Genomic DNA, 25,797 nt, shown 5'->3' with positions numbered 1-25,797 from the left:
CGCGGCTGGGAGGTGCGTGTGATGCGCAGGGCTCTTGGAACAACGTTATTACAACGACGTTATTAAACAACACTTTAATGGTGGACAACGGGGCAAGGAGGCGGGATGGGCTCATATATTAACTCTGCAATAGCCTCTGAAAGGGACAGTGAAGGGCTGGGGGGCACTCGCACGACAAAGGGCTCCAAGGGGCTCCCAAAGGGGCACCCAAAGGTTCCAAAGGGGCTCCCAAGGGCTCCAAAGGGGCACCCAAAGGCTCCATGGGGCTCCCAACGGTACGAAAGGGGCTCCCAAAGGCTCCATGGGGGGCTCCGGTGCCATCGCAGACCCCCGAGCAGAGAACACGGCACAGACACCCAAGTGTGACCACACGAGTGCTCCGGGCACGGCACACAGACCCTTCCCAGCGCACACCCCTGCGCATCCCGGGGATCCCGGGGCCCGACGCGCAGAACGTTCGGGCTTTGCAAATAAATGCAAACACGTTCCCGAGGAGCAGTCCTTTTGGCAATAGGATTAGCAAGCAATATGCTTGGATAACCGATTTCCACTGGTGCCATCGCAAACTCTTCTTTGTTGGGCAAGAAAAGGCCATTTGCAGCATTCTGGAAGAGAGAAACAACAGCCTCAGGAGCAGGATCCCCTCTGGGTGCCAATGAATGGTTTTAAAGCAGCCATGACACAAAAAATGGGTAGGAAGAAACCAAGTCCCAGCTCCAGGATGAAGGGCACCCAACCCCTACTCTCACTCGATGCTTCTGATCTTGTTTTTTAGCAAAATATACTGCTTTTACATAGAAACTAGTTTTTAAAGGGTCATTTTTAGTAAGAACCACAGACTGGTTTGTGTAGGAAGGGACCTTAAAGCTCCTCCAGTTCCAACCCCCTGCCATGGGCAGGGACACCTTCCACTAGAGCAGGTTGCTCCAAGCCCCTGTGTCCAACCTGGCCTTGAACACTGCCAGAAAGAAAAGAGATTCCACGTTTCAGCGCAGAGGTTTGCTGAGGAGGGAGATGGAAAATCACCCGACACATCAATGGCTGCGTCTGCAGCACAACCCCGGGCGGCAGCTTTTGTTTTCCAAGCTGACAACGCATGTGGCTGCTTTTATCTCCCCTTCCCCAGGCCCACGGCACGTCCCAGGAGGCAGCCGGGGAGCAGCTCGGCTCAGCTCTGCCTTTCCACATCCCATGTCAAGGCTCCCTGCGGGGACACTCAGGAATGACCCTCCCGAGTGGCTGATTGTGCCTTTGCTGAAGTAAGGCTGTTTCCAGCGCTTGGAAAAGGCTTTCTGACAAACCATCTCACACAACAGCGCTGTTCTGAGGAGCGGGAGCCAGTGTGAAGGAGACCAGTGGCGATACGAGCGTGCCTGGAGCAGCCTGGCTAATCCACAGCACAGGAATTACACAAGCAGGACGCTGACCCTGCAGCAGCACAAGAGTTCACCCCATCCCAAACTGAAGTGCAAGGTCTTACCTGGAAATCATTAATTTTCTTAGTGAGAGGATGATGTGTTCTGAGCCACCTGCAACAGCCCGGAAACACAAGGGTCAGCTTTTAGACACCAACTGCACCTCAAACCATCCCCACTGTGTTCCCAGCAGCAAGACAAGGGAATGTTTAGGGCACAGAAAGCAGCACGAGGGCAGGGAAGCGGCAGCCTGCAGCCTCTCGCCTCACTGCTGTCCCCGCTGTTGGACTGCTCTGCACTACACAATGGTTAGTAACCATCTTCAAGCACTAATCTTTAGGGAAGGAGCCCCATTTTTGACACCTGAACACCATCACCCCGGTACAAGACCTACCTGTAACCTGTAAATCAGACAAGCCACCCTTCCCCAAGGCAGGCAAGACCCGTGGCAAGAAAAACATTAGGAGTTTTGGAGCAAAGAGCAAGACAGAAAGTGTCTTAAAGAGAATGAGGAGCACAAGTTTCCAACGAGTGAACACAGAACTCCACAGCACCAAAACACACACGAGCAGCCCGGGAGGAGGTGGCAGAGGTGAATGAGCAGGGTCTGAGGAGCACTGGACACGCAGGACAGCAACAGCCAAGGAGTGGCGGGTGGGAGCAGGAAGGGCAGCCCCATCGTCCCCAGGGACCGAGGGCAGAGCAGGGACAGTGCCCGTGGCTGCTGCCAGCCCGCAAACGTCCGTAAGAAGGAGCAAGGGATCAGGCCCCCAGGATTAACAAACCCCAAAGGGACGGCAGATGCTCTTACCTGTGGATGACCTTTCAGATTGGCTGGCGTTTTATAATCCCCCTTTAAAACCTATGGAAAGAGAAAACTGGAGTGACCCTCCTGGTGTAGCGGCTCTATCTGCATCGGCAAGTCCTTCTCATGTCCCAGTGTAGCTGAACCTGCTGAAATACCCTGATGGGTGTTTGTCCTACACTGTGGTGCTGCACTGGGGCAAAAGCAGGTTTCCTCTGCCCTGACTGTGAGCAAAGACAGGGAGCAGCATCCTGCTGGGGCAGGGAACTGACACAAGCAGCTCTCTGGCTCCTCCCTTAGCCTAGAAGGAGAGACTATTTTAGTCCTTATTATCATGCCAGTTCTCCAAATTCACCCCAAGAAGTACTGAAAGGTCCATGCCAGTGACCCAAAGGGTTCACCCAAATTACAAGCACTGTCATGGGGCTGCAAAGTCCAGCCTCAGGGAGGAACCTGGTCCACCCCGAAGCACTAGAAACTCCCTGTGTTCAGTAACTGCTGTCTGTGGCTCTGCAGCTTCTCCCTTCCAGTTCTGCTCCAGGAACATGAGTCAATATTCACAAAAAACGGCTGGTTTTGCCCAAACGCATGACGAGCCTCCACTCGCCGTCCTCATGGGGCCGGGGAGGGGCTGCTGGGCCGCGGGACTCAGCACAGCCCGTGGCTGCTCCTGCGCCAGAGCGGGCGCAGCGCCTGCAGCTGCACACCCCAATAACATCATCCAACCAGCAGCTCCCACGGCCGGGCCGGAGCAGGGCTGGAGCAGGGAGGGACAAGGGTCAGTATCAGTCACAACAGAAGAAGCCAGCACCAGCACCAAACCACAGCAAGCACCATCAGCCTCCATCTGCACCCAGCCGTTTCGACACCACCCCAGTGTGTCTGTGTTCCCAGCCTCCCACGGGAAGAAGCTGCTTCTTCCTGGCTCTTTCCCGACTCGGTTCAGCAGCCCCTTTGGCTCCAGAGGGCCCCGGGGGTGCAGAGACCCACAGCCCCACGACACTCACTCTGTGCGTGTTGTTGACAACCAAGGGGTCGGGGTGGCCGTAGTTGGGGGGGTTGGCGTAGGGGTCGTAGCCGAGCCTGGCCAGCATGGGCGCGATGTGGGCCATGTCCTGCAGCACATCCCCCGGGATGTGCCCGATCCATTTGGATAACGCCTCCATGTTCACCGGCTTGATGACCTGGTCTGTTGATCTCTCTATCCTGAGGGGAAGCAATAAAGGAATAAAAGAAGATGCTAAGGTTGGATTTCACGCACAGGCTGGGCTCAGACACAACAGCCCTTGGCTACATTCACCACTGCACTCCCAATGCACCCCATAGGCTGGGTCCCCTCTGTGGGGGGATCATCCCACACTGGGTTTGGGGAATGAAAGAGGAAAAGAAAGCAGGAGAAGACAAGCACCCTGGCACGCCAGGCCAGCAGGGAGGGAGTGCTGGGGTGTGCCTCTGCAGAGCAGGTATTGCTTTTACCCTGCAACCAAAGCTGGCAAGCTCTGCTGCTCACCCCTGAATGCTGTTCATTAGCAGCAAAACTAATTGCTCTAAGAAGGTATTTGTGGACAGGAGGAGAAAAGAGGCATTAAAGAGCTCGTGTTTCAGAGTAAGCAGTTCCTGTCAAATTAGAGACCAAAGCTCTGTGCTGCCAAGATGCATTAATAAAATGGTCACCTGTTCCTAAAAGCTGCTCTGTTGGGAACAGCAGATTGTTAGTATTAAACGCCTTTCCTCAGAAACACACAACCTAGTGCAGTAAAACTGGATGTGCTGCCACTTCTGCCCCTGGAAACCATGCCTAAACACAAGCAACGCCTCTCTGCCCTCGGTTTTAGCCTTGACCTGCTTCATGTAAGAAAATGCTCCTCAAAGAGCTGAGGCAGGAGCTGAGGCACTCACTTGGACAGCGACACCCCGCCGGGCTTCCCGATGAGCTCCTCGTGGTGCAGCACCGTGTCGCTCCAGGAGATGTCCAGGAACTTCATGATGGCGTGCATGGACTGCTCGGGGTGCAGCACCAGCTGCTCGTAGTAGACGGGCAGGCAGCGGGAGCGCCCGATCTCCAGGCACTGCGAGTACATCACCTCGATGGCTTTGTTCCACTTGGTCAGGCAGTCCCGGTAGCTGTTGAGGTCGAAGCCCGCGATGGTCACCTTCCGTGTGATCATGGAGTGGACCGAAGCGCGGCCGTCTCGAACCATCAGGAGGAATTTGGAATTGGGGAACAGCCTGGACAGGTACACGGAGGACTTCAGCGTGAAGGGGTCCTTGTTACACAGGTACCGCGCTGGCTCGCCGTGCTTGGCGATCACCTCCAGGATGAAGGCCTGCATAGCAGCATCCAGAACCTGGTCCGTCACCCCGGCCTCGTCCAGGCGCATCTTCTCCCGCCCCGACTTGGACCATGCCTGCCGCATGGCCAGCACGCGCGGGATGATGCGGGTCTCCTCCCCGCAGCGTACCTCGGGGTGCGCGTCCAGCATGGCCCTCATCAGCGTCGTGCCGCTGCGCGGGACCCCGCCGATGAATATCAGCGGCATCTCCTTGCTGTAGCGGTACTCGACGTGGTTGGAGTCCATCATGACCAGCTCCTCGTTCTCCGGTCTCATCAGCCTGTGCCTCCGCTCGCTCAGGACCTGCTGGCACTCCAGGACCTGCTGGCCAAGGTGCAGAGTCACCATTAGGGCGACCACCGAGCCCACCACCAGCAGCACCCTCCTCATGGTGACCCGCATCCTCTTCTGCTTGCACAGGCTGGTGATCACGCTTCAGCTCTCAGCTAGCAAGTGTTCATCCAAGCAGGCATCTACAAGAGAAACACAGTGTGGTCAGAGGAGCAGGATCCCAGCCCAGCCCCTACAGCACCTCAGTGTCCAGCCCGGCTCCTTTGGGATGCTGACACCACCCCAGGCTTTCATCACCTCTTCCACTTATCAGCAACTTCCAGGCTAGGTGCCTTCTGAAGGAGTAATTAAAGTCTGTCTCGGAGCACACCCAAAGAGATTATTTCTGCACAGTTTGTGTACCCAGAAACACAGGTTTACAGCTGGAGCAAAGCCCCAGCAATGTTTCAGACAGGAGGGACCATGCAGCCGGTCAGTCCTTACAAGAAAAATCTTTGTAGAGAGCCTGTTCCATCCTAGATGAAGCCCAAACCCTCCCTGCAGCTCTCCTGCCTTCCCAAACTGAGCTCAGCACTGTTTTCTCACTTCTCTCAGCACCTCTCTGTGCTTTCTTCAGTTTCAATGTGCTGTTGCAGGGGAGAGGGGAAAGCTGAAATAATAGCAAACTCATGCCAGTTTTAAGGGTCTGAGTCAGGAGAAGCAGTTACCCATGAGAATGAAACGCTGCGAGAAATTAAACCATGTGAGCAGCAGGACAGCGAGTCCGCGCTGAACGCCCTTCCTCTGGGACTGACCTTACACAGAACCCTCGAAGACCTCATCTGGCACCGAGAGGCTTTGTTCTGTGTCTCGGTGGGACGCAGGAGGAAGCCGCTGCCCCGCTGCCCGCCCCAGGCCCCCTGCGAGGGCTGGCACCGCTTCCCGCCCGCCCCGGCGGTGCCGCAGGTTTTGCAATCCTGCCCTGGGCTCTCCCGGCAGTTCCAGATCTGTGTGATTATGTGGCCGGGGCGGGAGCCGAGCGGAGGGGCAGGAACGAGGCGTCCGTCTGCTTTCTTTTGCTGACAGGCCAAAAACTGCTTCAAAAAGCGGCTTCTCCTCTCAACTCTCTCCATGAAAGAGCACATTTAGCAGCGGATGGTGTGACGGCCCTTAGGGGCAGGGAGCAGGCAGGGAGCAAGCAGGCAGCAGGCAGGAGAGCCACTCCAGAGCCAGCAGCCTCCCTGCCCCAGCCCTACCTGCCAGCACAGGCAGCCCAGAGCCATCCAGGCATTCCGGGACTCTCTCCATCCCCTTCCAGCCCTGACATCCTGCTCCATCTACCCACAGCGAAGTGTCATCTCCTCACCATCACCCACTCTGTGTTACCCACTTCTGCTCATACCATCCCTTACCATGACTCAGGTAATGGGCCTCTGCCCACCCAGGTACATGTTCTCCCATCCCAGCGGCAAAGGAACAGCATCACCAAAACGATTTTTGTGGCTCTTTAGCACCACTGTGAACATCCTGTTAAACAGGATGCCAACTGCTTGGTTGACATACTGAGGTTAAACAGATGCATGCCCATACACTATATAGAAGTCAAAATGTCAAGTGCTGGTCCATCTGGTCCATGCTGGTCAGGTTGGATGGGGCTTGGAGCAACCTGCTCTAGTGGAAGGTGTCCCTGCCCGTGGCAGGGGGTTGGAGCTGGAGGAGCTTTAAGGTTCCTTCCAACCCAAACCAGGCTGGGATTCCATGATTTGTTTAGATGTAAATCAGAGGGAAAACCAAACAGCTCTGGCATTTTTGCAGCACCAAGCACAGAGTCAGACCCATTAAAAAGACAAGCACTGCTCTGCTCCTTCCCACTATCTTCATCTGTTTCAGTCATGTAAGTTTACTCAAAGCTTCACCCTAAAAATAACTGCAAATGCTGCAAGACCCAGTTCAGTGCACAAAACCCATTCCAGTGCACATAGCCGGGGCAGTCAGGATTTAGGGCCAACTGGAACAATTACAGCCAAGCAGCCCAAGCCAGGCTGACTCGCAGGCAAGAGCTGCAGTCCAAAAGGGAGGCTGGGAGCACAGAAGTGCTCTGTTCTCCGCAAAAAACGCCTCCAGAGAGCCTTTCCCACCGAGATGCTCCCAGCAGCCACGGGAGGGAACAAAGGGACTCTCTCATTTTGCTGTCAGGCAGGAGGCTGGATGGGAGCCGGTGGTACCGGCTCTGTGCCGGCAGTATCCGGCGGGACAAAGTGGCATGTCCCTAGGGATCATCCTGCCTGCCTGACCAGGGCAGACACAGCTCCCTCCGGGCCTGGCCACGCCACCAGCGTGCATGGGAAGCTCTGGCTCTGCTGTGGGACAGCGGGAAGACAGAGAGGCTGGTGCTGACGCCGAGGAGCAGAGCTTCGCCCTCCTGCTGTGCTCCCGCCTCTCCCCACTGCTGCAGCACACACTGCTCCCACTGCACAGCAGCCCTGCTCTGCCCCAGCACAGCAGCCATGGGCGCCGGGAGGGCTAAAGCGGAACAAACCCCTCTGGTGGGATTACCCTTCCGTACCCGGGCAGGCTGAACAAGCATCCATGAGTGTGTGCCCGTGAGAGTGCTCAGCACGGTCTGCGGAGCAACCGCCAACAATCCCAGGTTATTTTCAACTCTTTCGTGCTACTCCCCACTGAGAATTTCCCAGAATTTATGGAGCTTATTAATCTATGAGAGAAGAGGGATGGATAATTGCTCCACAGCAGAATTCTGGTGGAAAACATCACAACACAATTAAGTGGCACAGCTGCCTGGTCAGATGACATTGTGGTCCTTCAAATGCCCAAGCTGCATCCGAGAACCCTCCACTCCCACAGGATTTAGGGAGCTCTCAGGGCTTCTCTTGCATATTGTGGCAGGAAAATCAGAGCAGCTGGTGATGGGGAGCAGAAACCAAAGCACAGCAGCCAACCCTGGGCTGAAGCCCCAAGTGCAGCAGGGAAAGGCTGGTACGAGAGCAGGGAACATGGGGAGGATGGAGCTGGTGGGGAAGTGCCAGCAGAGCAGTGACAAACGAGTGCACAAGAGGTATGACAGGCAGAAAGCCTTCCTCATTTCGCATGCTGATGGGACATTAGTACAAACAAGGCTTCAACTCTTTCTTGTCAGCTTGCAAAGGCAATGCAATATTAACAAGGCAGCAGCAGTGGGGTGGGCAGATGTATGAAATATTCACCCACCCAGCACCACAGGGGAATCAACTGCTCTGGGATGTACCCTCCAAACGTGCTTACCTCTCCCCAGTAAGTCCATTCTGCTCTAGCCAAGCTTCATGCTGAAACACCGGTGGCCATGAAAGTACCTGATGGGGAAGAAAAGGCACAATGTTGATTTGTTTAGTTGTCACACACATCTGTGTGCAGTGATGGGTGATGCTCTCCTGCTCGGCACCTTCCCCTCCTGCCCACAGGCCCCCTGCGAGCCCAGGGGAAGGGTGATCCCAGTGGTCCCAGCTCCTGGTCAGTGCTGGGAACCAGACAAAGCACAGGCATGCCTGCGACCTGGCGCCAGCACCACTTCACCACAACGGCATTCACACGGCTGAGCCAGAAGATGACATGGAGGGAAGCGGGAAGGCGGCTGCTCCTTTAGGAAGTGAAGGCTCCTGGAAGGGAGCAGCCCCAGGCCAGCAAGAGCAGATGGGATGTTTAAACCCCGGGGGACAACAGTCCGGACATGGCACGTTTCCATCACATACAAGCGACTGGCGCAAGAGCCTGTCCCAGAGGAAGCAGCTCCAGACTTGCCTGCTGCAGGCTTTGGTACAAGTGCTGGAATCAGGCAAAAGTCAGACTATGGACAAAGTCCCCAGAGCAGTAACAGCAAGAGGAGATGGGGCCCAGAGGACTCTCCAGGAATGGTGGGTCACGGGGATGCCAACCTCAGCACTTGGAGCTGCCAGGACCTCCCTGGCTCCAGCCCAAGGAGCAGAGCTCTCTCCAGCCTCACCGCCCGCTGAGGACCTTCAGAGCATGCAAATCCCTCCAATAGGGAACACTGGACTGGATGCCAGGCTTCCCACAAGGACACGACACCTGCACCCACAAGGACTGCACCCATGCTGGGGAGAAGCAGGAGGGGTGGCACCCTGCCCCCAGTGTGTGCATGGGACCACAGGCTTGTCATGGGGCTGCTGTGGCTGGGCCCTTCCCACAATCAGCTCCCCCTGGATGCACAGCAGCGTCCCGGCCTTGGAGGATGTTTTGAGAACACTTCAAGCACGGACACTAATTGTTATTCCAGACACCCAAGAGCCTCCTCCTCCCCTGCCCGGCTGCCACCGAACGTCACAAGGCCACTTCAGCACTAATTGCAAACCAGAGGGAAACTCCACCCAGCATGGACTTTACTGGAGCTTATCTGCAGCACATGCATTGCCCTCCTTCCCTGCAAGGCTTCCTGCTCAGTGCCAGCCTGGCCTCCATCCACCACGGGATCCCAGGTCCGACAGGGCTGCAGGTCTGCAGAGCAGCAGCTGCATCCCCAGATGTGCTTCACCAGCACCACGAGTGACCTGGTGCACAGAGCTGCGGCGGTTTGACAGCCCAGCCCCGCGACACGCTGCTCCGGAAACGGCTCCAGCTCTCACCCGTGCACAGCCACAAACACACGCTTGCAGACTTCCTTCCTGCCGGTGCAGCATGCCATCGCGTGCAGCGCGCCATCGCGTGCAGCGTGCCACTGTGTGCAGCGTGCCACCGCGTGCAGCGTGCCACCGCGTGCAGCGCCCCACCGGCCACCAGCACAAACCCACCGCAGCCTCCACCTCCTCCTTCACCTGCGGCTGTGCAATGGGGAAGCCACCACCAGTGCTGGGAGCAGCCCCATGTTGGTGCAGCCAGGGACCATCTGCTGGGATGAAGCAACATCTCGAGTCTGTTATTTTAGAGCAGCGAAGTGTCACAAACAAACAGCAAAACCGGTTTCCACAAGAAGCTCCAGATGATCAAATAAAAAGCCTTTTGCATTAAAGCTTTCCCAGAAATGACTGCTGTGAACTGCAACTTCCCCAAAAGACGTAGGTGTGGCCTGGAAAACTTGAGCTCAAATCATTGGTGCTTCACAAAAGGATGAGGAACTGCAGATGTCTCTGTGGTGGGACAGCAGCAGAAGCTGTGGTCAGCAAAAAATATCCCAACAGATCTAAGCTCACATCTTTGCAAATCAGCAAAATCCAATTCCTCAATTGACAGTCTCCAGCTCATTCACACACAAATGAACACAGCTCGCCCGAGGGTGCCCAGAAGCGCTGTCACCTCCAAGGGGAGGCAGCCGCGCTCCTCCGGGCCTCTCCTGGTGGCAACTTCTAATGTGCTTTTCAAAACCCCAAGGCCTCTTAGCAGGGCAGAGATGCTCATGCCTCGAGGAGGCAGGAGCAAACAGGAGAGGGGTCAAATGAGCCCTCAGGGAAGAAAACCGGGAAGAGCTGGCAGGGCGCAAGGAGCAGGAAGGACGAGCTGCTGGCACGCAGACGCACGGGGTGTTTCTCCACCTCAGTTTCAAAGCAGCCCAAGCGAAAGCAGATCAACACGTTACAACATTCACTAGGATGTGGACGAGCATCCTGGGTAGCAACGAGCACGGCACAAACACCGATCCCTGCTTGCTGCTGCATGCCCATGGCTGGGGTTCACCCCAGCGTGACACCAGCCTCAGTGCACAACCCACAGCTCCTGCTTATCCACCCCAGCACAAGGATCGATCCCAGTGGGATCATCCTGTAGGAGCACGGTCCGACCCACCCCACGGTTGCTGCCACCGCAAGCGATGCTGCGGCCGCTCAGGAGCTCGGTACAAACCTCTGATGAAAGCGAGTGACAGCCCGAGGCTGCAGGCGGTGAGAAGAGCCCACTTCTGTGTGTGTGAGATTAGCTGCTGGATGGCACCTACAGCGCTCAGCAGAAAGAAGCTGCTCTCAGCCCACCAAGTGCTGAGAACAGCAACATCGAGAGCTGAACAGCTTTTGCTTATGAAAGCTAAAGATGCACTGCAGGCCACAAACCCTGGCGCTTCTGAGGGTGCTGAGGCGCTGGCACAGGCTGCCCAGAGAAGCTGTGGCTGCCCCATCCCTGGCAGTGTTCAAGGCCAGGTTGGACACAGGGGCTTGGAGCAACCTGCTCTAGTGGAAGGTGTCCCTGCCCGTGGCAGGGGTTGGAGCTGGAGGAGCTTTAAGGTCCCTTCCAACACAAACCAGGCTGGGATTCTGCGATTCTTGCAGCCCAGAGGCCACTGGCGAGGGTCTTTCACTAAAGACCATTTTTCTCCCAAAGCACAATGAAGGGACATGTGGAATTTATTCTCACTGCTGAGTACCTAGAAAAATAAACCAGCAGAATCTGATGCCCTGAGGATCGGATACCAGCTTTGAGCAAAGGCTGAGGTGGAAGCCCTGAGCCACACAGCGCGTTCCCATCCGAGCACCCCGGCACAGCACCCTGGGAGGGCTGGCCAGGAGCACACACAGCGTGCCAGCCTGCTTTAACAGGCTCTAAATCACATCAACAGACATTTCACAGCACAAATGTCCTGTTTGTTTATTGCCTCGGGGCTGTTATGATTAGAAAAACATTTTATTATCCCGCCTAATGCTACAGTGTTGCTGAAATAATAAAAATCCCACCAATTTGCAGCATCTTCTCCACCCACCTCTCGTTCCAAGCACAGCAATGGCATTTCATCGTCCGGCAATGGAAACCAAAGCATTTCCAATGCCAACCTCTCTGTAGGGCAACTGCTTTTGTCTCAAACTGGCTTATTAATTATGAAATGCCTGAAGTGAAAGCTGCTGGCTGGAGACGGTGATGGAGGCACCCACCGTACCCACCGCGCGCTGCAGAGCTCTGGTAAAGCCAGGAGGGAAGGGGCTCACCGTGTACCCCCTGGCTCAAGGAGCAGGGTTGGGAGGTGCAGCAGGGTGAGGGGATACCGGCAGGGAAGGGAGAATCCCCCCGCACTGCTCTGTACCACAAGGGATGGGTGCCAGAGCTGGAGGGGTGTCTGTGACCCCAGTGATGGATGGGGATTGGCGTGGTCTCCACTGTCCAAATGGGGACAGGAGCTCAGTGCTTGAGGGACACCTCGGCCTTTTAATCAACCAGCTCCAATTCACAGCTTCAGCTTTTGTTAATTACTCTGCATCGCTGCCCCCGGGGATGAAGGCATCTGCAGCCACCGGGTTCACTCACCATGCTCAGTGCAAAGACAACTCTTCCCTCCCAAAACTGAACAAAGATTCCCCATGTGAATGTGGGTGGTCAGAGCCCAACATGCAACAGGGAGAAAGAGAAGAGGAACTGCTAGGAAAAAAGACTATCTTCAAAAGCAATATTTTCCCAATCCACACGCCAAACCCTGAGTCTCAACAAAATCCATTCTTGCACGCACAAAGCTGGGATTTGCAAATAAAAGATTGTTTCTGCAAGAGAAACCCCAAAACCTCAAATTTGCTTAAGAAACAAAATCAAAGTATTTTATTTCCTCATGCAGCACCAGCCATCCCCGGAGCTGCAGGCACGGCCTGAGGAGAGGGTGATGTGGACCGAGGGGCACATCGCACGCCCTCGGGCAGCCCCACCGCCTGCATCCCTGCTCTGCTCAGCCCTGTCCCTGCTCCCGTGGCTCCTGGTGCGGTGGGTACATGGCCCCGAGCATGGACCAGCCTCAGGATCTCCACCATAGCTCAGCACATCAGCTGCCACAAGAGCAGGCACTTGGTGTTTTCCCAAAGCCAGTCATTTTGGGAAGGGCACAGAGTGCTGCCCAGCACCGACTTCAACAACGATGGACACGTGGCTTCCTGCTCGATGCGGTACAAAGCCCGTGTGCAGGCACAGCCCCAGTGAGGACATGCAAGCCCTGGCGTGGGAGAGGTTCTTCTGGTGAAACTATGGATGGCAGAACAGGAACTGGGTCCTTCCGAGATGCGCTGCTCCGTAACACAAATTACCCTGAACAGCACATCCGAGTGCTTCACGGCTCAGTTCCTGTCTGCAGAGCCCAGCTGTGAGCTCTGCTGCCATTTACATCTGCAAATGCTGGGCCACCGAGGGCTGACTCCGCATGCCAGCCTTCCCCTGCCACAGGATCCAGCACGGAGCAGGGACAGGAGCACTGGAAAACCCCAGCTGCTTCTCCCTGCCCCACTGCAGCAGCCCTGGAGCTGGAAAGCCAGCGGTCACTTCCCCATGGAGCAGCACCTCGGTGCCGCAGCCCGTTGTGGATTCCCCATCTCAGCTTGGGCTCACGCACCAGGGAATGCACAATGGAAGCAGCCACTTGCTTCACTTCTGAGTTCTGTGCATTGAGCAACCCTCTGCTGCTGGTGGCGGTTCTTATCTGCAGACCCTGTGAGGAACAGCTCCTGGTGGGACCTCCTGCACGCCGCATGGCACCTATGGGCAGCGCTGCAGCCACGCTCCTGCCCGCACGGTGAGGCCAGCGCGGACGCATGGGGATGGAAAGGGGGAAAAAAGCTTCGTTCACTTCCAGATAGGATTTCTTTGAGGAGAATCCCTGTGATATGGAGGCAGATAAGAGCTTGGGAGGACTGCACTAAGGGCTTCAAAATGGTATAAAACAAAGCAGGCAGATGACAACACAGCCTCACACTTGCTGCCTGCACTCGGAGAGCTGTGAAATCCAAAGTGGAACATGTTCTGCTGAGGCTTCCTAATGCTCCACAAATTCATCAGGAGATGCTTCTGTACAGCACCAAATAAAACCAATGGCCGGGTGGTTGTTTTCTCTCTCCAAAACATCCTCAACAGTCAGTGCATTTCACAGCGCTCCGGCCATCCCGCACATCCCTCCAAGGCTCAGCTCAGCCTATCCGCAACACAAACTGCTTTTGGAAGGATCTTCCTAAAATAGCACAGAAATTGCCAATACCATTTGTAAAACCTACAAGCAGAGGAGGCAGTGGCACCATCCTGGAGAGACCCCATGGCAGCTCCTGCCTCTGCACCCCAGCCTGGGACATCACACCAGCACAGAGGGTGCGATTTCACCCATATGCCCCTGCAGCAGTGCCCCTAATGCGGCTGCAGCACCGGCTCCAGGCGATGTGGGAAGGACTTGCATGGCTCAGCCACAGCTACAGGACACGGTGCTGCTCACCCTGAGCGAGGGGCTTTAGGCTGGATGCAGCATGGTGGTGGCTGCCCCAGCTCGGCTGACACACCATCAGATGATGAGGGATGGACCCGGCTCTCATGGCTGGGCCCAGCAGCGATGCTGCGGTGCCCGGAGCTGGCAGCCACTGCTTCCCTGGGGAGCAGCACTGCCCGAACACCCGCACAGGCACAGAACTGACCCACAGAGCGCAGGAGGCTCAGTGCCCCGCACCAGCAGCACCCTGCAGGCTCCCTGCAGGCACCACAGCACGTCTGCTCCTGCCGGGTGCCACATGCACAGGCTGCAGCCGGGCACCATCACAAAACCCACACCGAGGACACATCCGAACCTGCGCTGGCACTTGCCAGGCTCCCCACGAGCGCGCTGCGGTGTTCCCAAAAAAGCAACGTCAAATTTGGAACCCTGTTAGCACAAATCATTTTCATCTCTCCACTCGCCCTCGCTCGGCTCCTGAGCACGAGCGCAGCTCAGCTGTGCAAAGGGGAAGATGCATGAGGGGGTTTCAAGCTGTGAGATGTGTTTTGGACTGAACCCACACATGCAAACAAACACAGCGAGGGACAGAACAAAGCCTCATGTGATGCAAACCATGTCCTTCCCGTGGAAGGCTGCGGCCCAGCATGTGCTGCCGGCAGTGCCAGGGATGGTGACACTGGCCACGAGTCCTTGAGCGTGCTGCAGGCACAGCATGGATCTCACATCCCCACCACGCAGCACCTGGGCACGGCAGGGACAGCATCGGTGTTTTGGGTGGGCTGAGGCACCGACGCAGCCACGCAGGAGCCCTGCCGAGGGACACATGCTGCAGCCCCCCAGCAGAAGCTGCTGCACAAACCTGCTGTGCCAGAAGTTGAGGCTGATGCTGAGGGAGACCCATAGGCGCAAGCACTCACCCAGGAGGCCACGCTCACCCCAGCAGTGGAGGGCAGCCCCGAGTGCCTGCATGGACGGACGGACAGACAGCCCCAGCCCATGGGTGCCTCCCAATGGGCAACGTGCTTGAGCCCGCTCTCACACCACTGTCCTGTACAGGGATGCACAGGTGCTGGTGCTGGGCTCCCGAAAAGGTGCAGGGAGACCGGGGGTGAGGGGAGCATGCCGGAAGGCAGGAATGAGGGGAAAAAACTGGTACATGGAGCACCCAGCACTGAGCACCCTGCACTGCACGCTATGCGCTGACGATGCACACCAAGCACCCTTGTGCTGCCTTCCACACTGCGCACTGCCCTGCACGCACCCTGCACCGCACCGAGCACCCTGCAGGACCCCCTGCACACCGTGCGCTGCACAGTATGCACCCTGCACCGAGCATCCTGCACCGGGTGCTGCATGATGAGCACCAAGCGCCCTGCATGACCCTCCGCACACCCTGTGCTGCACGGTACGAACCCCGCGCCCAGCACTCCCCGCACCGAGCACCCCGCACCGAGCACCCCGCGCCCAGCACCCCCCGCACCGAGCACCCCGCACCGTATCCCGCTCGCCGCTGCCACCCCCCCACCGCCGCGCACCTTGCCACCCACCGAGCTCCGAGCTCTCAGCGCCCGCACCGCCCGCTACCGAGCATCGAGCGCCGCTACCGAGCACCGAGCGCCGCTGTCACATGCCGCCCGGCGCCGCGGCGGGAGCGGCGGAGCACACGGTGCCGGAGCGGCGCAGCACGCCGAGCCGAGCCGAGCCGAGCCGAGCCGAGCCGAGCCATTCCCCGCCGTGCCGCCCCCCCCGCTCCGCTGCACTCACCGGGGCCGCCGCCGCCGCCGGCCCGGAGCGGCGCGAGACGCGGCGACGTCACGCGCACGGCGGGCCGGGATCCCCGCGCCGCCCGCGGGCCGCGCATGCGCCGCGCCGGCGGCAACCGGGAGCGCGCGCGGGGGCGCGGAGCCGCAGCCGGTAACGGGGCGGGAGCGCGGGAAGGAGGAGCCCGCGAAGCCGGAGCCGGGCTCTGACGGGCCTCAATTACCGCAGCTGATTGGTCAGCGCCGGATGCGCACCGGCACACCCCCCCCTCCGCCGTGTCCCGCCGCTCCCGGGATCGCCCCCTTCCCGCGTGTGATGCTGCCTTCACCAGGGTCCTGCCTGGGGGCCGGTCCCCTGGGAAACCACCCCATCGCCCCCTGCCCGGGTCCCCCCCCGCCACCGCCGTGTGTCACCGACCCCGGCAGCTCGAGTCTTCGGGGGTTTTTAATTGCCTCACAGGGTCAAGTACATCCCGGGAATGTGCCATGTACAGGGAAGGAAGGTGCGGCGCGGGGAGCCGGCGCGGCGCGCGGGGCCCGCTCAGTCGGAGGGCACGTCGGGGGTGACAAAGGTGCCCTTCTGGTCCCACTGCATGTCCCGGATGCGGCGGATGGACTGGATCTGCGGCTGGAAGGCCGACCACTCGTTCCAGTGTCGGAAGTCTCCGGTCTCAAAGAGGTACTGGTAGCCCCGGTAGCCGGGGTACTGGTACCCGACCCAGCTGCGGGGAGAGCACACGGAGCAGCCCTGAGTCCCCGCTGCCGCCCCGGTGATGGGCACCGCCACCAAAGGCTGCCCAGGAGCCCGGTGCTCGGGATCAGAGCCGGGGGCACGGGGGGGTCTGGCAGGAGCTCACTTACGTTCCGCTGGGCACCTGCACGCTGCCCACACGGTCGCAGAAGCCATAAGCCCAGAGGCTGGGCACGTCGTCCTCCTGGATTTCCATCTTGTTGCCCTTGAAGTCAGCAGACTCGTACAGGGAGATTTTGTGTTCCTCAGCCTCCTGGGGAAGACAAGATGTGGGCGCTGGGTCGTGCAGCACGGCACGGAGCAGCACGGGTCCAGGCCAGACCCCGCTGGGTGCTTCTGCTCCCGCCCCACTCACCATCTTGATGGGACGCATGGACATGAGGCAGTCGCTCCGGTAGCTGCTGGACCAGGTGTCCCAGCGAGGGTATTCCCCCTTCTCCAGGATGAACATCTCCCCACGCATGTTGGCCTGCTCGTAGGCCACCCAGCTGGGGACATGGGAGGACAAGACAGCGGGTCAGATGCACCAGGCGCTCCTGCTCTGCCTGCCTGCAGGGTGCCAGAGCCCGGCTCCCAGCACACAGAGAGGCTGCGGGTGTCGGGGCTGGTCCCACCATCCTGCTCCCACTTTATGGCACGTGCAGAGCTGGCAGCACTGAGCGGGCAAGCTCGCTCTCACTGGTGCACACATGCAAGGCCTGCAGCAGACACGAGCGTGCTCATGGTGCTGCCCTTGCCCAGCCCGCGGAGCTGCTGGTGAGCCCCCCACGCTGCTCACCGGAGGCTGGTCCCGGTGTTATCACAGACTTTGCTTTCCGTGTTGCCCCACGGAGCCCGGGGCAGGGCTGCCGGGGCTGTGCAATCCTGGCACGCTCACATGCTTGGCTGCAGAGCCGCAGCCAGCCCTGGCACTCATCCCGCTCCCAGGGTGCGGGCGCTCGGGGCTTGTTCAGCTGCAATGTCACCTCTTTAGCAGTGCCACGAGGTGCTGCTGTGCTGTGAACGTCACTAACGTGGGGCTCCAAAAGCCACGGCACAGAACAGCCCTGCGTTCCCCTTGGACAGGGGATAATACCTGTTCTGCAGGCGCCAACAGGTATTTTCCTAATGGCAGGAGACGTGTTTGGGCGCCACAGACAGCACAACCACGCACTGACTTCTGAGGCTCAGCTTGGTTGATTCTGCTGTTCTTTCCCTAAGTAAATTTGTGGCACGGAGTCTCACCAGTGATTCTCAAGGACACTCTGAGGACCCCAGTGACACGTAAGTGCTCTGTTCTCCAAGTCTCACCCTTTCCGTACTGAGCGCAGCTGCCTGTCACACCTGAGCTCCTTTGGGGCTGCTCCATCCCCTCTTTGTTTCAAGAAGAGTTGGATGTTCTGGCTTCCTAATAAAGTTGTCACTGGTGCTACTTGGTGTCATTCAAGGTGGTCGCGGCTCACCTTGCCCGGTGTGTGAGGGCAGGCTGTGCCCCATCGCACACATCCTCCTTGCAGCACTGGCTGCCCTGTCACTGCTGCACTGCCTTCCCAGGCACGGTGTTTCCATGGCCCTGGCCACCAGCCTGGTCCAAGGCACCTGCATCATTTCGCCCTGGCTGCTCTGAAATTTGCAGCCACATTTCATGGTCAGCTTCACCTACCAGATCGGAGGGATGCCTGTCCTTGGCCTCAGGCTTTGCCTCTAGTGCCCTTTGATTTGCAAATGCCCTTGGCATCCTGCCCATGCCATCCTGCACCCCGCAAGGGAGACCCAGGGTCTGGTCCTGCCCCACTCTCTGCCCGGGCTGCAGGGAAATGCACATGGTGCTGTGCCCAGGGCTGCTCCCCAGGACCAGGTCCCCACTCCCCAGGGCATCCCCATGGCCACGGTCCCCTCCATGGCCAGGGTCACTTACGGTCCAGAGGTGACAATGACGCTGCGCACCCGGTCGAAGCCGTGGTCCCTCAGGTTCAGGCACTCGGTGGTGAACTCCATCTGCCTGCCCTGGAAGTTCTCCTGGTCGAAGACGGTGATCTGGGGCAGAGGGGAAGGGTTGGATGGGCACAGGCAGGGCAGGGCAGTGCTGCATGTCCCTGCATGGACCCTGCCCACATCGGCCCCAGCCGCACTCGGGAGGAGCTGCTTCTCCAGGAGCTGCGTCCGTGCCATGGCCTTCGCTGCCCGGCATGTGCAACATGTCACCAGAGCCCTCGCGTTGCTCACCCCTTGTCCCCAGCCCTGCTACAGTGCCTTGGTGGCACGCTGCCCTGGCGGTTTGGTGCTGGCCCTGTCACCCACGGCCTCCTTCCCCAGCCCCTGGAGCAGCTCCGGACCCCTGCGTGGAGGGAGGTGACCAGGGGCACCCTGATGCCGTGACCTGGGGAGAGCATTTCTAAAGCCTGTGGTCCCCAATGAGCTGCCCAGTCAAGGGGCACCCGGAGCATCCCTCCTGCAGCAGCCCCACAAGTGGCTGCCCAAATCCTGCTCCCCTCCTGCACCCTGCTGGAACACCAGAGATCTCCTTCTGCCGACCACCCCAGAGAAGCTGCCACTGTCCCTCGCCCCCGGCCGTGTCCCCGCGCGTGGGGAGCAGCAGGGCTTACCCTGAAGGGTTCTGTGGAGGGCTCCTCGCCCTTGCTGTTAGCGACGGGAGCAGGGTCGAGGGATGGAGTTGGCGCAGGAGCCGCCTTCTCCTTCTCCTCCGCAGCCTGGCCGGGACCAGCGGGTTTTGTGGTCTCAGACATCGCGGTGTTGGGCTCAAGTCTGGGACAGGGAGGGCACCAGGCAGAGGTGCCAGCAGCAGGTTAGAGGGGAGGCGTGGATGTGGCACCTGCCACCCTGCCCTGGGGTCGGTCTCATCGGGATGGGAGGCTCAGCAATAGGGTGGGTGCTGGAGCAAGGGCAGGAGCTGCTGGAGGGTTCTTCAGCAGGCCCAGGCAGTGGTCCTGCCATTGCCAGGAGGATGGTGGGAGGTGCTGGGTGTCCACACTCTCCTCATGCCCTGAGCATGGTCTCACCGCTGCGGGGATGGCCAGGTCCTTGCCGTCCATGGACAGGCTGGGCCTGATGCTGCACCGGACTCTGGTGCCATCCCACATGGGGGTGTCAGAGACCGCAGCTGGGCACCGGGGCAGCAGGGAGTGGGAAGGGGACAGCCCTCGGTTGCCGAGCCCCCCAGTAGTCACCCAGTAGCAGGTGGGGGTCACCAGTGGTGCTGGGGTAGGGGAGGGCGGTGGGATGCTGAGCATGGGACGCTCCCAGACATGATGACCACGGCAATGGCCACAGCTGAGCCCCTGCCTTTTCCTCTCCCCGCCTCGGGTCCGGCTGCAGCCTGGGGACTGTGTCCTCTTACCTGGGCAGCTGCTGGTTCTTGTTGGAGTGAGCGGGCTTGTGTTTCGGGGTGCAGCGAGGCCCCCACTTTATAGCCTGGCAAGGGCAGACCCCGGGCGGGCGCACAAAGGAACTGCCAGCTCATCAGTGTCTGCGCGCCCGCCCAGTCATCACATCCTGCAAAGCGCTGGGCGAGCTGGAAGCCTCTCCCCGGCCCCGTGCCCAGCCGCTGAATCCAGCACTTTCCTTTGTGCCCGTGGCACAACAGAAGACCTGACCCTGCCACTTTGTGCCCTGCGTGCGGCTGCCCCGACAGGGCATATATAGCCCCGGAGCAGCCCGGCACGCTGCCCTCCCTGCCCGCTGCACCCACATGGGCACCCAGCTCCGGTGCCGCTGCAGCCGGGAGGGTGCATCAGCCCCATGCCTGCGTGGTGCCCACCCTGACAGCCACACTGTGCCTGTCTCTCCCCTCCAAACATTAAATCTCTCGCTCTAAACATCTCTCCACACCCACAGACGGCTGATGCGCTGCCCTGAAGATGCCAGAACACGACTGAAGTGCTTTGAGATGCTTCAAGAGTTGGTTTGGGTTTTTTCCAAATTATGTGTAATCGAAGCCGACACTTTCCAAACCATCCCCATCCCTGAAAATGGTGTTCTCTGTGGAGGACATCCCCTGGTGTGGATGTTGGTTGATTTTAGCCCATTTCATTCTGTCCCATCTCCAGTTCTGCCACCGTCGCACTGTGTGGTACCAAACCCCATGCGGGTGTCGGTGCCTCGGTGCTGTCTCAGTGGCAGAGGGGCCACAGGGTGTCTGGCTGGAGACACGGTGAGCACCCCATGGCCACTCTCGACACCAGGCGACACCTCGGTGGGACCTTCCCCTGGCTCCCACTGAGCCTCCAACTGCTGCTCTCCCTGTTTGCTGCTGTGATCCTGTTCATCGGGTAAATACCCTCATGCTTGTTTCCTCCCGGTCCATTCCAACACCCGCAGCCTCCCGCAGCACCAGCTCTTCATCACTGGCAGCAGGAAAACACGCAAGTCTGCGTATTCTGAAAGCTCAGAGCCCTCAGTTTTGCCGTCATCTTTCATTCCCCTCAAGTGCCAACCACAGTGGTGGGATCCCGCTGCACCCTCTGAGCCATTGCCCAAAACCCTGAATCAAAAGCTTTTACTGACCCTTTCTTCTTTCCCCATGTTTTTAGGGGACTGTGCCCTCAGTGGGTGCTGCTGCCCCGTTTCCCTTAGACCCTCCCCACAGGCTGGTCTCTCCCCTGGACACTGGGCAGCTTTTTATGATTCTCAGTTTTCAATTTACATTCATTTCATGTTTGATGGACACGTTTCTGTTCTACGCTGCACTCTCTTTCCCTCTGAGACAGTGTTCTAATTGTGCTGCCTCGCCGGTGGCTCCTGGGCGCTCATCACCAGGTCTCACCCACTCCCAGGTTCTGCTGCTCCTGGCACCACTTTCCCTCCCAGCACCTTTGGATTTGGGTACTGGAAAACTGTGTCCAGAGGGACTGAGCTCTGCTCCTGATGGCTGCTCCGCACTGCTTTGGCTATTCTCTGAGGACTCGGCAGCCCAGGGATTGTCCCTGTGACAGTGCTGTGGAAGGGCTCACAGCAGGATCTGTCCTGTCTGTTCCTCAGCCCCTCTGGACACAAAATCTCTTCCCTCCCTACTGAGCATCCCTGCCCCTGGCTTTGGAAAGCCTCTGCACCATCCCGTCCTGCATCGTTCCCTTGCTGCACTGTCACATCATGCACCATCCCCTCTTGCAGCATCCCCTCCTGCATTGTCCCACCCCAGCACAGAGGGATGCGTGGGATGAGCAGCTCAAACCCAGAGAAGAGCTGCCCCAGCCTTGCTGCATGGCTGGAGCTGGCACAGCTCAGCCCCGCAGGCACCGGCACGGGCTCATGCCCTGCACAAGGGGTTTGTTCTGCCCTGGTGGGATCTGCTGCATGCAGACCTCCTGCTGCATCGCTGCATGCACACCTCCTGCTGCTGCATCCCCTGCCCGGCACTGAGCCCTGCCACAGGGGCACCAGCCGCAGCCCGGGCTCCCCAGAACCACATCCTGGTGCTGGGGCACACTGCAGAGAGCAGCGAGCAGCAGTCCCTGTGCTGACGTCTGGCACCAAGCTGAGTTCAGCTCAGGCCACAGTGAGAGGCTGGGGGCAGCTTGTGCCTAATGCACATTTGCTGGGGTGCAGATGTTGGGGACAGCCCCGCTGCACCCTGGAGCAGCCAGTTCCATGTGAGCCCCTGGTGCCAGGGCTGCCAGGGCTGGAGGGAGGATGCTCCAGCTCAGCCACCCTGCAGATTCCTGGCAAACGCTGTCCCAAAACACAGCCCTACCTGGGAACGCAGGAATTGCCACCCAGCCCAACAGCCTCCTTTCGCTGCTGCCCCATTGCTGCCCTGCTTTGTGGGTGCCTCTGCAGGGTGCCAGCCCCTGGAGCCCTGCACGCACCCAGCATGACCCTGGGGTGATTTAGGGGCGGTCACCAGGAGCAAAGCTTGAAGGTATTTAGGTACAAAATGTGGCTGCAGCAGGATCTTCTCAGGTCCCTGCACAGAGGCAGGAGGAGGCCGCAGCACTCCCCAAGTCCTGATCTGCATTGCAGTCCCCCCAATGCCTTTGCAAATGTGCCCCCGGCTCTCCCGTGCCCCCATCCCTGCTCGTTGTGATGCTCCGTGGTTGCTGTGCTCAACCTGCAGAAGAGCTGCCCCTGCTTTCGGGGAGAGCAGCTCTGCCCCAGCAGATGGAGATGGAGATGCAGCTTTCCTCCTGCTGCCCAGCAATGCAGGTGAGGAAACCTTCCCCCAGCCAGGGCACAGGCAGGGGCCGTGGTCCGTGGGGTCAGGGCAGTGAGAGCTGTGGTGTTCCGGCTCATCAGCGTCGCTGCAGCATCGCCTTTGTTCTGCCCGGTCCCTCCTCCTGCCATGTGCTGAGTTAGGGGTTTCTGTAATGCTCCCCTGGGCTCTGATCTAGCTGGAGGCTATAAAAACCCAGTGAGGCTGCTGGACATGTCACCTCCCGGGCACCAGCACATCACCCAGGTAAGCACAGGAGCCTGGCGGCACCACATGGCTGGGTCCTGGGAGCGGAGCAGTTGTGGGGAATTATGGAGGAGGATCTGGGAACTGGGGCTGGATCCTGTGGCCGGGCTGGGAGACAAGGGCAGCTGGGGCTGGGCTGTGGCACTGCTCTGCTGTCACACGTCTCTGCACTGGGAATGGTGGTGGGGAACCAGGCAACATCGCAGGAGGTGACAGCAGGACAGGGTGCTGCTACTCAGCATGGACATGCAGCCACCTCTGCAGTGCTCCTGGCTCTGCTGGATCCCCAGGATCTGCTGCACGAGGATCTGCCTGTCCAGATCCCTGGGAGCAGGGAGCAGGGGTCTGTCCTGTCCCAGGGAGCAGGAGTGTCCCTGGGCACAGGCAGTGTGCTCACACTGCTGGACCATGCAGGGTCCGGGCAGGCTTTAACAGTGCCATTCCCCTGGCAGAGCCACCATGACCCACCACAGCAGGAGATCCTCCGGTCTCTGGAAGGTACAAGAGCATCGGCAGGACCAATGACACCACCTGAGCCCCGTGAACGCCCGGGCATGGGGCTGCAGCGTCTGCCCGCGGCCTCTGCACCACAGAGCCCCCTGACCCCTCCATCCTCCGCAGATCGTGGTGTGGGATGAGGATTTCTTCCAGGGCAAGAAGCACGAGTTCACCACCGACTGCTACAGCACCGCGGAGCATGGCTTCAGCACCGTCCGCTCCTGCAAGATTGAGAGTGGGGCGTGAGTGGGGACCGGGGGGGACAGACCCTGTGGTGCTGTGGGGCATGGCTGGAGAGGGGTTGGAGGATGGAGATCTCCAGTGTCTTTTGCCACCCGAGCCATGGGGCTGCCTCCTCCAGGCGATGGCCACATCCCTGTGGGTGCTCTGGGTGTGAGCGGGGTGGTGGGTGCTGCGGGGGTCTCACCTCACTCCCCCCGGCAGATGGGCCGGCTTCGAGCACTGCGGCTTCCAGGGGCAGCAGTTCGTGCTGGAGCGCGGCGAGTACCCGTGCTGGGAGGCATGGAGCGGCAGCAATGCCTACCACGTGGAGAGGATGTGCTCCTTCCGCCCCATCGCCTGCGCCGTGAGTGTCCCCGTCCCAGCTCCCCACCACTGGCCTGGTCCCCAGAGCCCACCACCGGCTGGGGCCATGCACCAACACCGTGCCCCTCTTGGTGCCAGGACCATGGGCGCAGCAGGCTCATGCTCTTTGAGGAGGAGAACTTCCAGGGCAAGCGGGGGGAGCTGAGCGAAGACTGCCCCTCGCTGCCCGCCCTGGGCTGGGACGGCAGTGCCGTGGGCTCCTTCTTCGTCCGCTCCGGCGCGTGAGTACCCAGGGGCTTGCACCTTGGCAGTGTTCAAGGCCAGGTTGGACACAGGGGCTTGGAGCAACCTGCTCTAGTGGAAGGTGTCCCTGCCCGTGGCAGGGGTTGGAACTGGATGAGCTTTAAGGTCCTTTCCAACACAAGCCATTCCATGTTTCTATGATTCTAAGGCCCATCTCAGGGGGCACGCACTGGAGCTGAGGATGCTCTGGTGCCTCATGGCTCTGCCCGCGCTGACCCGCCGCTCTCTGCCTGCCGCAGGTGGGTCTGCTCGCAGTTCCCGGGGTACCGGGGCTTCCAGTACCTGCTGGAGAGCGACAGCCGCGCCGGCGAGTACAAGCATGTGCGGGAGTGGGGCTCCCATGCACAGACGGGGCAGGTCCAGTCCATCCGCAGGGTCCAGCAGTGACCACTGGAGCCGCCGTGGCAGCGGCCGCACACCCTGGGCACTGTGTCTCCTGCGGGGCAGCGGGGGCAAAGCTCAATAAAGGCTCAGTTGTCCAAGGTGCTGGCATTGGGGAAGGGGTCCAGGGGGTGTGTGGCTGGGGGTGATGCTGTGCCCGAGGTCAGAGTGGGGGCTCTGCAGGGGCTGTGCTCTGGGGTGCGGGGATGACCGTCCTTTTCTGCCCCTGCAGCCAGCACAGGCACCCACATGTCCCCATTGCAGTCAAGAGAAGCGCCTGCTCAGGTCACATCTGGAGCTGCAGTGAGGTGCAGTGGCCCAATCTTGGCCCTACTTGAGCCTGCACAGTGGTCAGCCTGGCTGCTGTACCCACACATCCTCAGGGGCTCTGCAGAACCCATCCTGGTGCAGCCATGCACACCCCTGCACCCACACCAGCTTGCAGCACCCGCCAGCCCTGCAGCACCTCTCATGCCCAGGGCAGAGGCAGGCAAGCAGCTCTGCCTGCAGCAGTGCAGAGGGACAGGCCAACACACAGCCAGGAGAGCAACATATGAGCCCAGCAGCTGCAGAGGATGGAGGCAGGAGGATGGAGGATTCAGGATGGAGGATGAAGGATGAAGGAGGGGGATGGAGGATGGAGGATGCAAGAGGGGGGATGAAGGATGGAGGACGGGGATGGAGGATGGGGATGGAGGAGGGAGGATGGGGATGGAGGAGGGGGATGGAGGAGGGGGATGAAGGAGGGGGATGGAGGTGGGGTTTCCGGGCCGGCTCCTCCGGGGCGCTCCCGCACACAGACGCTGCGCGGCGGCCGGAGCGAGCGGGACGCAGCGGCCCGAACCCCCCGCCCTGGAAGCCAGGTACACCGCTCCTCCGGTGTTTTCCGGGTGGGATCTGGGGTGCGGGGGGTGCAGGCGCGGCCCCGGGGGGAGACGGAGTCGCCGGAGCCGCGGGCGCCGCGGGCATCGCAGCGCGACCGCGCTCGGTGCAGGGAAACGCTTTATCCCCCCTCAGCATTCTTATTCCGCGGTTAACAGCAGGTCCCACGCGAAGCCCTCGCCGGGCAGAGCCCCACGGGCACCGGGCCGGGGCCGCGGCAGCGGCGCATCCGCAGCGTGGTCCCGGCCGGCGGGACGATGCTCGGTCCCTCCGGGCTCCGCTGGCAGCCCCGGGCCCGCTGA

At 59.8% G+C, this 25,797-nt stretch overlaps 3 protein-coding genes across 7 annotated transcripts; 1 reads left to right on the top strand and 2 right to left on the bottom strand.

Annotated features, from left to right (window-relative positions):
• Nucleotides 1-59: 59 nt before the first annotated feature.
• TPST2 (tyrosylprotein sulfotransferase 2) lies at nucleotides 60-15,907 on the bottom strand. Of its 4 annotated transcripts, XM_030500707.1 has the most exons (8): nucleotides 15,745-15,802; nucleotides 8,106-8,173; nucleotides 4,683-5,026; nucleotides 4,120-4,547; nucleotides 3,228-3,426; nucleotides 2,227-2,277; nucleotides 1,481-1,529; nucleotides 60-605 (listed from the first exon to the last, which is right to left on the bottom strand). In XM_030500707.1, the coding sequence occupies exons 3-7, from the start codon at nucleotides 4,953-4,955 to the stop codon at nucleotides 1,500-1,502; spliced, it is 981 nt and encodes a 326-aa protein (XP_030356567.1). In that variant the 5' UTR covers nucleotides 4,956-5,026; nucleotides 8,106-8,173; nucleotides 15,745-15,802; the 3' UTR covers nucleotides 60-605; nucleotides 1,481-1,499. The 4 variants fall into 4 exon arrangements, with proteins under 4 accessions (XP_030356567.1, XP_030356564.1, XP_030356566.1 ...); XM_030500704.1 differs by having other exon boundaries at nucleotides 4,120-5,026; nucleotides 15,745-15,907; XM_030500706.1 differs by lacking the exon at nucleotides 15,745-15,802 and adding an exon at nucleotides 15,528-15,568 and having other exon boundaries at nucleotides 516-605; nucleotides 4,120-5,026.
• A 259-nt stretch (nucleotides 15,908-16,166) lies between these two features.
• On the bottom strand, nucleotides 16,167-19,916 carry CRYBB1 (crystallin beta B1). Of its 2 annotated transcripts, XM_030500699.1 has the most exons (6): nucleotides 19,829-19,916; nucleotides 19,077-19,236; nucleotides 18,389-18,507; nucleotides 16,847-16,979; nucleotides 16,602-16,744; nucleotides 16,167-16,462 (listed from the first exon to the last, which is right to left on the bottom strand). In XM_030500699.1, the coding sequence occupies exons 2-6, from the start codon at nucleotides 19,215-19,217 to the stop codon at nucleotides 16,282-16,284; spliced, it is 717 nt and encodes a 238-aa protein (XP_030356559.1). In that variant the 5' UTR covers nucleotides 19,218-19,236; nucleotides 19,829-19,916; the 3' UTR covers nucleotides 16,167-16,281. The 2 variants fall into 2 exon arrangements, with proteins under 2 accessions (XP_030356559.1, XP_030356558.1); XM_030500698.1 differs by having other exon boundaries at nucleotides 16,174-16,462; nucleotides 16,602-16,979.
• Nucleotides 19,917-22,859: 2,943 nt separating this feature from the next.
• Nucleotides 22,860-24,627, top strand: CRYBA4 (crystallin beta A4). Its single transcript, XM_030500700.1, has 6 exons — nucleotides 22,860-22,885; nucleotides 23,338-23,383; nucleotides 23,507-23,625; nucleotides 23,828-23,969; nucleotides 24,068-24,210; nucleotides 24,472-24,627. Exons 2-6 carry the CDS (start codon nucleotides 23,345-23,347, stop codon nucleotides 24,617-24,619), a joined length of 591 nt encoding a protein of 196 aa, XP_030356560.1. The 5' UTR covers nucleotides 22,860-22,885; nucleotides 23,338-23,344; the 3' UTR covers nucleotides 24,620-24,627.
• Nucleotides 24,628-25,797: the final 1,170 nt, after the last annotated feature.

This window comes from Strigops habroptila, chromosome 11 (assembly GCF_004027225.2).
Source record: "Strigops habroptila isolate Jane chromosome 11, bStrHab1.2.pri, whole genome shotgun sequence".
Classification (NCBI taxonomy): domain Eukaryota; kingdom Metazoa; phylum Chordata; class Aves; order Psittaciformes; family Psittacidae; genus Strigops; species Strigops habroptila.
This window is presented reverse-complemented; position numbering and strand designations above follow the sequence as displayed.